At 40.2% G+C, this 12,372-nt stretch overlaps 1 protein-coding gene across 3 annotated transcripts in view; it reads right to left on the bottom strand.

Annotated features, from left to right (window-relative positions):
* The window catches only part of LOC132830126 (mannosyl-oligosaccharide 1,2-alpha-mannosidase IA-like), a 132,405-nt gene that overhangs the window by 61,136 nt on the left and 58,897 nt on the right, over positions 1-12,372 (bottom strand). For all 3 annotated transcript variants that reach the window (XM_060847626.1, XM_060847627.1, XM_060847628.1), the window contains exons 4-6: positions 12,162-12,242; positions 10,073-10,167; positions 7,809-7,932 (exon numbers count right to left, since the gene is read on the bottom strand). In XM_060847626.1, coding sequence (XP_060703609.1) covers positions 7,809-7,932; positions 10,073-10,167; positions 12,162-12,242 — 300 coding nt within the window. The remainder of the gene's footprint in view (positions 1-7,808; positions 7,933-10,072; positions 10,168-12,161; positions 12,243-12,372) is intronic.

Here is a 12,372-nt window from a genome sequence, read left to right as displayed (position 1 = left end):
CCACAGATTCAAGACCCTTTCAGTGAATTAATTACTCATCTGTGCTTTAAATCTGCTATCCTTTCACCAAAAACAATGACATCTCATTCTGGACTGTCCCACAGAGAGAATCATCTGCTCTCTGTCTACTTTGTCAATCCCCTTTAGCATCTTGTAGATCTAAATTAGATCTGCTCTCATCTTTCTAAACTTGGATAAGTCTAGGCAGAAACTGCTCAATCTCTCCTCCTCAGGTGAGCCTTTCATCTTTGAATTAAATCAGCATACCTTCTCTAAACAACTTACAATGCAATTACATCCTTCCTCAAAGGGACCAAATTATAAACAGTACTCCATGTACCTTTGATATCTGATTTAACACTATAAATTAATTTAATGATTATTTTATTAGCTTTACAATAAGATTTAGACCTAGCAGATCTTTAATACAACATCTCAAATTCTGCACAAACTTTCCAAATTTACTTAAATCCACATTTACCAACAGAATGAGCATCAATCATTAAAGATCCTGGGATAAATATTCAAAAAAGGAAAAGGCAGATCAAAATTATCTTGAGCCATATTTTTCACTCAGTCAACACATCTGAAAATAGATCATTCAATTTCTTGATGTATGGGATGTCTTGTTATGCACAAACTAGCTTGAACATTTGCTCACTTACCAACAGTATAACTCACTGCAAGGGACAATTTGATATATTATGTGAAATTTCTTTTTACTTGATCACTGACTTTGCATGGAACTGCAACTATTTAAAATCCATGAAGTAAATTTCTACGCTTAAACAGTGAGATAGAAGTTCCGTGTCATAACCTCTTTTGGCAGCCCAGTAGGACAGAAGCTGTTTTCACTAGTTTTTTTGCCCAAAATCAGTTCTAATATATATTTTTGTACTACTTTCCCTTCCCTGCAAGTGGTCTACCAAACTGTGAGTGACCCATAAATTCTAATACTCAAAGTATAAGAGCCAGTGACACCAGCTTCTTGGTTAATCTTTGCAAAGTGCTAAAGTCGAGTTAGACTGAAAATCATAACATTGCTTCCAAAACCATCTGGAACCTGAAAAGTGCAGTCAGGTTGTAAGTTTGCTCACTGGGCTGGTAGATGTGTTCTCAAACATTTTGTCACCATGCTAGGTAACATTAGTGAGCCTCCAATGAAGCACTGGTGTTCTGTCCCGCTTGGTATTTATGCGTCTTTGCTGTGTTGTGTTATATATTACTTCTTGTTCTTTTTCTGAGAGGTTGATAAATGAGATCTAAATCGATAGGTTTGTTCATGGAATTCTGATTTGAATGCCAGGCCTTTAGGAATTCCCGTGCGGGTCTTTGTTAGCCTGTCCCAGGATGGATGTATTGTCCCAATCAAACTGGTGTCCCTCTTCATCTGTGTGTATGGATACTAGTGGTGGTTGGTGCTCACGTATCCTGGTGGCTAGTTTCCTGCCTGCCTGTCTAATGTAATGTTTGTTGCAATCCTTGCAGGGTATTTCGTATGTGACATTTGTTGTACTGGTCGTTGGTATGGGGTCCTTCAAATTCATCAGGGGCCGTTTCAGTGTGGTGGTAGGTTTGTGGACTACCATGATGCCTATGGGCCAGACTAGTCTGGTCGTTATCTTTGAAATGTCTTTAATGTATGGCAGGGTGGTTAGAGTTTCTGGGCGTGTTGTGTCTTCTTGTTTAGGTTTGTATAGGAATCGGCCAACTGCGCATATTGGGTACCCATTGTTCCCGAATACATTATACAGGTGTTATTCCTCGCTGCTCGTAGTTCCTGGGTGCTGCAGCGTGTTCATTTAAATCATGTCCTGATGCAGCTCAGTTTGTGGGTGTTGGGATGATTGCTCTGGTAGTTGAGTACTTGGTCAGTGTGTGTGGGTTTCCTGTAAATGCTGGTCTGCAGCTCTCCATTGGCTTTTCGTTCTACAGTGACGTCAAGGAAGGGGACTCTCTTCCTCTTTGGTGAACTTTATACCAGTAAGGATATTGTTTGCATTTGTGGGTTTGTTCTAATTTGTTACGTTTCATGATGAAAAAGGTGTCATCCACATAGCAGACCCAAAGCTTGGGCTGGATCATGGAAGGGCTGTTCACCCTAACCTCTGCATAACTGCTTCTGCTAAGAGTCCTGATATTGGGATCCCATTGATTTGTTTGTAGGTCTTGTCATCAAAGTTGAAGTGGGTCATGTTTACTATCAGCGTAAACCCTCCTGCTAAATTTAAAACCAGCAACACAGAAAAGGATTTATCCCATGCAGTAATCTGTGAAAATTTGAATGGCCAAGAACAATGTAAATTTACAACTTTATTCCTTAAAAGTATAACATAGAATAATTGACTAACAACTATTCACAAGTCTGTACTCTAACCTATCTTTTACGTTCCCTTCGATAATACCAGCCCGATAAAACTCCCAATTAAGATTTGCAAAACAACACTTCTTATCTCAAAGCAAGGCAGCTTTCGGTTCTTTTATTTGAATCTTCCTGTGTCTTCTTTTCTTCTTAGGGATTTCTGCTTCACAAGTTACTGATTAAAAACGTAGTTCTCCTCCAAATGTTCAATTTTTCCTCGGTCTTGTACCCCAGAACATCTGATTACGTTACTGGCGTTTAAGATTGTCAATATACTCAATTCAATCTTGATTGGAAATTGGTACTTTTTGGGATATAATTTAAACTGACTGGCCTAATTCGAATTTTTTTTATCATTTCCAGGCAACCAGCTACCCCAATAGCTGGAGCACTAGTCATATTGTGTCTTATTGAGAAGACTTGGTGCTGTCACTGCTAGCTTTTAACTCTCTTAAAAGGTATAGTAAGCTTGGGCTGGATCGTGGGAAAGGCTGTTTGTTCTAACCTCCGCATAACTGCTTCTGCTAAGAGTTCTAATATTGGGGATCCCATTTATTTGTTTATAGGTCTTGTCGTCAAAGGTGAAGTGGCTTGTGTGGCACAGGTCCACTAGTTTGAAGATGCAATCCTTGCTGATGGAATTGGTGCTGTCAGGTGTTTGTGTCCTTGGTTCTTCTAGCACTGAGGACACTGTTTCTTTGGCTAGGGTGATATTTAATGATGTGAATAGGGTAGTCACATCGAAGAAAACCATAACATTGTCTTCCTCTACCTTGGTGTCTTTGATAATGTTAAGGAATTCCTGGGTGGAATGGCTTGAATCTTCTACTAGGTGTTTCAGCTTGCGTGGCAGTTCCTTTGCGAGTTTGTATGTCGGTGTACTGGGAAACGAGACTATGGGTCAAGGAGGGGGTTTGTTTATGTACCTTTGGTAATTTGTAGAAATGAGGTGTGTTGGATCTTTCAGGTATAAATCTTTGGAGGTCTGTCTTGGTAATTTTACCTGGTTTGAGAAGTTTCCTCAGGGATGCTATAATACGGTTTTCTAGCTGTAGAGTCGGGTCCATCGCCACCTGTTGGTAGGTGTCGGTATCATGCGCCCTTGGCCCGTAAGATTATGATATTTCTGACTTTCCTAAGTCCTTGCAGGGCTTTCCTTTCCAGTGTGTTGAGGGTGCTCCCTTCTTTATTTCTGCTTACTGTTCGTGCTACTGTCTGACTGATGGCGGGCTGGATTTCTTCTTAAATCTTTCAGGGTGGATTCCTTTTTGTCTGCGTCCCTTAGGTTGAAGTAAATTCATCCCTCATACTAGGACAGCTTTTTCCATGTCTGAGAGTGGTCGGTACAACAAGTTCTTTATCGAAGTCTCTGAATTGTCTGTGTTGCTGCTATGCATGAGCTTGGTCAGTTTTTCCTGTAGGGCTGGTCTTTCTTTGTTTTGGTCCACTGTTGTTTAATGTTCAGGGCTTGTTCTAGCATACTTGTCCGTTCATGGCCAGTCACGTTAGTGTACACAGGTTTTTGGCGCAAAATGTCTCGTTCGTATTTGTGAACCGCAACAAATTAGAAGAAACCCACAAATGTATAAACAATATCCTTACTAGTATAAAGTTAACCAAAGAGGAGGAGAACAAGACAGGAAAGCCACACACACTGACCAAATACTCAACTACAGGAGCAAATCATCCCAACACCCAAAAACTGAGCTGCATCAGGGCATTATTTAAATGAACCATAACACCCTGCAGCTCCCAGGAACTATGAGCAGCTGAGGAAAAACACCTATATAATGTATTTGGGAACAACGGGTACCCGAAATGTGCAGTCTGCCGATTCCTACACAACAGACCTAAACAAGACGACACAACACGCCCAGAGATTCTAGCCACCATGCCATACATGAAAGACATTTCAAAGATGACAACCAGACTACTCCGGCCCCTAGGCATCATGGTAGTCCACAAACCTATCACCACACTGCAACAGCTCCTGATGAATTTAAAGGACCTTGTACCAAAAACCAGCAGGACAAACATCATATACAAAATACCCTGCAAGGACTGCAACAAACATTACATTGTTATGGTTCTGTTTGCCGAGCTGGGAATTTGTGTTGCAGACGTTTCGGCCCCTGTCCAGGTGACATCCTCAGTGCTTGGGAGCCTCCTGTGAAGCACTTCTGTGATCTTTCCTCCGGCATTTGTAGTGGTTTGAATCTGCCGCTTCCGGTTGTCAGTTCCAGCTGTCCGTATATACCGACTACTGCAACGGACAGCTGGAACTGATAACCGGAAGCGGCAGATTCAAACCATACAAATGCTGGAGGAAAGATCACAGAATTGCTTCACAAGAGGCTCCCAAACACTGAGGATGTCACCTAGACAGGGGACGAAACGTCTGCAACACAAATTCCCAACTCGGCGAACAGAACCACAACAACGAGCACCCGAGCTACAAATCTTCTTCCAAACTTTGAAAACATTACATTGGACAGACAGGCTGGAAACTAGCCACCAGGATACATGAGCACCAACCATCACTAGTATCCATACACACAGATGAAGAGGGACACCAGTTTTACTGCGACAATACATCTATTCTGGGACAGGCTAAACAAAGACAAAGACACGCACAGGAATTCCTAAAGGCCTAGCATTCAAACCGAAACTCCGCTAACAAACCTATTGATTTGGATCTCATTTACCAACTTCTCAGAAAAAGAACCAGAAGTGATGTCACCTACCACAACACAGTAAAGACATATAAATACCAAGCGGGACAGGACATGAGCACTTTATCGGAGGCTCACTGATGATGTTTCCTCGCATGGTGACAAAACATCTCAGAACAAGTCTACCAGCTCAGCAAGCAAACTTACAACCTGATCTACAAATATTCTCTAACCTTACAGTGCAGAGAGCTGCAAAGGCAATTTTTGCAGTTGGGAAATCTTTTTGCAGTGGTTATTTTGGCATCCTGCCTACACACACACCTGGATTTGCTTCTCAGTGCTTCTGATGAGAGACCACTGGGAAATTTTCACCCTTCACACTCACACAGTCAGAGCTTCTCAACAAGTATGCCGTTAAATTTGCTAATATCTCTATGTGCCATTATGATGACAAACAAAGAAAAGCTGTACAGGATAGAGCAAAAATGTGTCAGGGAGCACTGAAGGGATGATGGACTTCACTGAATATTTTACCTATTCACAGACTATATAAACACGATCATATAAAGAGCCTTACCAAAGAGAAACTGTTATAAAATATGTACTTCAAAGTGACAATTACTATGAGGAGCTACAATCACAATCGTGTCTGTACTATTTTGTCAGTGGCCATTATAGTGCTGACTGCACTCAATTCTTATGACACAAGATGTAAGCAGCCACAAATCAATTCCTATCATCAGTCAAGGTGGACATTACAAGAGAATACAGAATTGATAGAGTTTGGCATAGAACAATAGAATGTCATAACACATAAGGGGAACATTCAGTTCATTCCTATGCTAGATCTGTGAACACGTTATCCAACTTCCACACTTAATTTCCATGGTTATGAGGAAGAATTACTAAATTTCTCTTTGAAAGTTATTATTGAATCTGTGATGGAATTTCAGGCAGTACATTCTGGGTCACACCTTACTGCATGTTTCCTCCTCATGCTGCCTCTAGGTCTCTTGCTAATTACTTTCATCTCATGTTCTCTGGTAATTGACACTTCTGGGAACAATTTCTCATTATTTACTCCATCAAACGTCTTCACGAGTTGAATCAAATCTGCCTGAAAACCTCTGTATCCCAAGGAAGATAATTCTAATTCATTTAGTCTCTCCACATAACTCAACATCTCATCCCTGGTAACAGTCTCATTGTATTTTAGGAAGCATTTTGTTATATCAGTTGTGGCCCAGTTGAGTCAGAAAATTGCAAGTTCAAGGCCTATTACATTACAGCAGTGACTATACTTCAAAATAAAACGCAGAACTGTGGATGCTGGAAATCTGAAACAAAAAGAATTTGCTGAAGAAATTCTGCAGGTCTGGTAGCAGAAAACAAAGTTAACATTGAGTTCTGTGATCATTCTTCAGAACTTGAAATGCTGAAACTCTGTTTACTCTGAGTTTTTCTGACAATCTGTTTTTGCTGGCTTCAAAAGTACTCCACCAGCTGTGAAGTGCTTTCATACATTCTGAAGTCACCCATTACATGACAGAAATGGACATTTTTCTCATTAAAATGCAGTGCCTAGAATTGACAAGATAGTCTAGCAGGGACCTACTCGGTAGGTTTAGCATAATTTCAGGACCATAGTTAGCTCAATAGACAATTAATACAAATTGAGAATTATTGTGAAGGTACAGTGTCTAATCCCAGTTCAGGTTGAGGTATTCTTGAAACTTACCATCTCCTTATATCCCCAAGGTAAAATCAAGACATAAACCACAGTACAACAACCCTCCAGTAATTGTCTCCTTGCTGTGCCTAAGTAATATTATGGCATAAATCATGGTTCAGGAACCCTCAAATAACTGAAAAAAACTACCTGGAAAAGCTGCATAATTTCCTTGCTTTGTAATCTATGCCACTATTTGTAAAACTTTTTTTAACAGCCAACAAAAATTTGTGAAGTTTCACTCAAGATCTCTGTCCTTGCACTCCTTTTAAGCTGTACTAATTAGCTTCTACTGTATTACACCATAGCAGCAGTGATATTGGACATCTTAATGAAGTTCCTGATATCTTTAAGATCTGAGATCATTTGCCATTATTTCAATCACTGAACATGTGGGTTGTGTGACAACATGAAGATCCTACACATTTACGCATTATGCTTGAAATTATCATTGATATTTCCAACCATCACAATCCAGCTTCTCAAATTTTTCAATTAAGTCAATTGCAGGGGGTAGCTAGGGGTCTTAAACCTAAAGTTTGAAAAGAGGCAGATTGCCATCTTTAATAGAATGCCTTCAATAGGGAAAAAGGGGATAATGTAATTCCTTAAAAATGTTTGGAGTACCTCTGTAGTACATCACATATTGTTGTAACCTATCATGTTCTTCAAAATCTTGCTTTGCATAAAGGTTGCATTTGGAACATTTGGAACATTTTTGGCTAAGCAACAATAGCTGCTTGAGAGCAAAACTACATGGAGCAAAACACCATTACAACTTTCAATTTAAAAAATGCATTTAGAAATACCAGCTGGGCATTAAATTTTAACTTCTCCAGAGCCTGAGATTTCCTAGCCATTAAAGTAAATAAGCAGTAAACTTCAGAGTTGGTGAAAGGAGGTGAAAAACTCCAACCTCCATCTCCAGAATATTGGTGTTGAAAACGTTTTGATATATACAGTAGAATCAGAATTTGAATCACAAACTCAGCAATAAAATCCATCAATTTTGAAGACCTATAATTGCCAGTTTGGCATTATTTACCTTTTCAGCAAACTTTGGATCGCCCGACACCTCACTCAGGTGCACGAACTCTAGGTGTAAAGTGCCAAACTCTGCTAGAATGCTACTTCCTCCTGAGGCCCAGCCCCAGTTCCGACCAACTCCACTGTAAAACACATATACCAGAATTTCAATGTCACCATTTAGGAAGAAGTTGTGATTCAACTTGTGCCAGCACAAAACGTTAGCAATAGGCACCCACCTGAACAAATCTACCAGATCACAACATTCAGATTCTTGAACAGATTAGAAGTCAGTTAAAAACAAGTAACTTTATTTTCAATGGGGTTATTGATCTTTCTTCTTTGCTAGCAGGATCACAAACACCACAAGCAGCACTTGTATAGACAGCAACCATAACAGGAATTAGCAAAGGGCGACACGGTGGCTCATTGGTTAGCACTGCTGCCTCACAATGGTCAGGGTCCCAGGTTTGATTCCAGCCTCAGGCGACTGTCTGTGTGGAGTTTGCACATTCTCCCAGTATCTGCGTGGGTTTCCTCCGGGTGCTCCGGTTTCCTCCCACAGTCCAAAGATGTGCAAGTCAGGTGAATTGGCCATGCTAAATTGCCCAAAGTGTTAGGTGCATTAGTCAGAGGGAAATGGGTCTGGGTGGGTTACTCTTCAGAGGTTGGTGTGGATTGGTTGGGCCGAAGGGCCTGTTTCCACACTGTACGGAATCTAATCTTTAAATTTAAAAATTCTAGAGGCACAGTAAAACATCAACTATAACAGAGATGAGAATGAGCTATATATAAAGAGAATGAAAGACTTATATTATGATCCCAGCTGATGATAATTCTGGAAAAATCAGATCCCAGAATGAAACCTGGCTTGATAGGCTAAGTTAATCATGGTGGTCAGTCACTGATCAAATTCACAAGGGACTGCCAATGAACTTTTAACATGATAATATCAAAGCTTATTACACACAAAAGGAAAAATCTACTTTACTCTATATTAAGAACTATTTCAAATACTTTTATGACAAATATCAGAAATAAATATTCACCCATTTAACCCTCAACAAATTTACAGATTCTCAAACCTCAGAGAAAGGTCACTGTGTGTCTAGTTTAAAGTTACTCATTTTGCTGACTTGGCTGTATCTGTTTATTGGAGCTTTCTTCTTAATGCATTCTAAGTATTTTAGTATTTAATTTGTTCATAAAGGTGTGGGCCAGCATTTATTACTCCTATCTAATTATACTGGAGAAGATGAAACTGCTGTAGTCCTTCTGATAAAAAGACACCCAGTGCTATTTGGAAAAAATTCCAAGAATTTGGCTTAGCAAATTTGAAGGAATGGTGACAGTGCCAAGTCAGGATATTGACAGACATGGAGTATGACTTGCAGGGAATGATGTTCCTGTTCATCTACTGCTCTTGCCTTTTCAGCTGGTAGAGGTCGTGGGTTTGGAATGTGCTGCCTAAAGAGTTTGGTGAATTGCTGCTGTAGTGCATCTTATAGATGGTACATCCGTTGCATCTCTGTGTAGATAGTGAATATTGGAGATAGTGAAGATACCAATCATATGGACTGCTTTGACCTAAATGATGTTGAGCTTCTTGAGTGTTGCTGAAGATTGCTAGACAAGTCCAGAGTATTCCATCACACTCCTAACCTGTGCTTTGTAGATGGGCTGGCATTAGGGAGGCAAGAGGTGAGTCTTCCATGGTTAAAAATAAAGTTTTAAAAAAAGCATAAAATTTAAGGAAAAGCTGAGTGGCAGTCAGATTACTGGTCAGAATATAAAGAACCACAGAGCATGACCAAAATGTTACTGAGGACAAACACACTATAGTATTAGAGGAAGCTAGCTTGAAATATAAAAACAAATAGCAAGAGCTTCTATATGTGTAGCTAAAAAGTAAGAATAAGTAAAATTAGGGTTGTTCCTCCACAGAGTAAAAATAATGAGTTAATGGTAGGTAATAAGGAAATGGCAGATGTAACCAAGAAATATTTTGTTACTGTCTTTGCTACAAAATGCAAAAACAATCCCAGCAACACCTGTACATTTGGTATGAATGGTTGGAATGTAATGCAATAGGCCCTCTTATTTCTTTTGCTTGAATAGTAGCAAGTGATGTGTCATCATCAATCATCCATACAAAGTTCTTTTTTTATTACTAGTTTAAAAATATAAATGTTAAGAAGTCTTTACAGGCTGATGCTATGGTTTTACTTATTATTCTGATAAATACAATTCACCTATCAATTAAAATTAACTAGAACATCTTACCTACGGAGGTTTATTAAGGCCCAGGGGATGCCTGTTGGAGTGTTAAATGCCGGTAATAGCTTCTCTCCCAATTCAATTGCTTTCATCTTGAATAACTGCAAAATAGAGAACACAATAACTGATACTAAAAACAACATATGCGGTAGATCATAGTGGGTAAGGTAACATCAATGCAGAGACAGCAAACTAATGTTTCCAGTCAAGGTGATTCCTCAGCAGAGCTGAAGTGCAGTGTGGAGGGGCCAACACTTATGATATACTTGAGTGGTGTGGTTGGATTGTAGAGTGCTGAGGGAGAAAAGATGTTGATGGTTCAGGCTGGGATCAGAATGAAAGATTAGCAGAACAATGGTGTGTCTAACTGCCAGACTTGAAAGGATAGACAATCCCTCTGGGATAGGGAGAGGGAGAGGGAGAGGGAGAGAAAAACATGGTGACAGAAAATGTGACAAGTAAAGCTTTGGGAAGGTCAGGGTCCTGCTTGCGCACAGATCTGGGGTGTTCTGCAAAGTGGTCACTCAGTCTGCGTTTGGTTTCTCCAATGTAGAGTAGGCCACACTGTGCGCAGCAAATTCAATACACAAGATTGCAGGAGGTACAGGTGAAATGCTGCTTCAACTGAAAAGACTCTTTAGGCCCTTGGATGGTGAGTGCATCAAGGTGGTGAACGGGCACGTGTTGCACCTTCTGCAGTTACATGGGAAAGTGCCATGGAAAGGGGGTTGGTATTAGTAGTCGATGAATGGACTAAGATGCCCTAAAGGGAATGATCCCTGCTAAATGTAGGCAGGGGAAATAAGAGGAAGATGCATTTGATGGTGGCATTCTGCTGGAGTTGGCTGAAATGGGAGAAAATGTGAATGTGAAGGCTAGTGGGATAAAAAGTGAGGACAAAAGGGACCCGATAATGCTGTTGTGAATGATAGGAAGGGACAAGGGCAGAAGCACAGATGGTAGTCGGATGTGGTTGTGTGTCCTGTAAACCACAATGGGCAGGAAACCACAGCAATGGAAGGAGGAAGCTATGTCAGCAGCACTGTTTTGGAAGGTGGCATCATCTGAACAGACGTGATGTAGGCGAAGGAACTGGGAGATTGGGATGGAGTCCTTCCAGAACGTGGGGTGTGAAGAGCTGTATGAAGGCAGCCATAAAGCCATTAACTCTTGAAAATAATAAGGCTTCTTTTTGCAGATTTGAAGTGCGCTAATCTAATAGTTGCACCAAATAACCCATTCAAACTCACTTCTGTGCAATAGCAATCCATTGACAATTGACACTTCTTCTCATTTCTAGACAGAGAAAATCTTTAATTCATGCTACTTGTACTTTCACCATTTTGCTCGCGGAAATAAAGGCAAGATGAAGCGAATATCCAAATCATAGATGCTGTGGGTAAAGATACAAACAACTCTGAATCTTCATTTGGTGACAGTGACGTGCAGAACGGTGACATTCCAGATACACTAGTACCGGTTAGGTCTAGATAACTGGCCATAGATACAAAATTTAATGTAAGCAGCTTAGAGAGAGAGAGAGCGCGAGAGAAAAAGAGAGAGAGAGAGAGAGAGAAAAGCTTCTCCAGAGTTGGTTATGGAATTTGCTTCCAATGGCTCGTGGCTGAAGCAGAAACAATTCAAGATTAGATAGACAGGAAGTGTTTACAAAAGGACAATAAGATATGGGAGGGCATTACATTTGAATAGAATTATTTGAGAATGAATCATAACATGAATTGTTTGGTGGAATTCCTGATGAAGGGCTTTTGACCGAAACGTTGATTTCGCTGCTCGTTGGATGCTGCCTGAACTGCTGTGCTCTTCCAGCACCACTGATCCAGAATCTGGTTTCCAGCATCTGCAGTCATTGTTTTTACCCGTTTGGTGGAATTGCCTTGGCGATGGCAGATCTCATTAACTAATCCCAGAGCCTGTTTACAGGGTTTTTTGCCTGCGCTAATGAATTAAGCCATTAAACCTGCACCAATTTCATAGTTACATATCTTTCCTTGCACAATTTATGTTAACCTATTTAACAAAATTCTTTCCCAAGATGTTGCATTTATCAGAATCAAGAAATGTGATGTCTCACCTCATCGCCCGTTAGGTAATATGCTGACAGCAGCCCGCCAACAAAACGTATGGTTACCTCAAAGACAGACACTTCTCCATTCTGAAAGGTGCAAAAATGTGCAAAGTTTATAGTATACAATAAATACATGAGTCCCAGATTCAAGTCCCACCTGTTCCTGAGGCTGTAAATAACATCTAATTGGAAAATATCTATAATAAATACATCCTAC

Source organism: Hemiscyllium ocellatum, chromosome 30 (assembly GCF_020745735.1).
Source record: "Hemiscyllium ocellatum isolate sHemOce1 chromosome 30, sHemOce1.pat.X.cur, whole genome shotgun sequence".
NCBI lineage: Eukaryota > Metazoa > Chordata > Chondrichthyes > Orectolobiformes > Hemiscylliidae > Hemiscyllium > Hemiscyllium ocellatum.
This window is presented reverse-complemented; position numbering and strand designations above follow the sequence as displayed.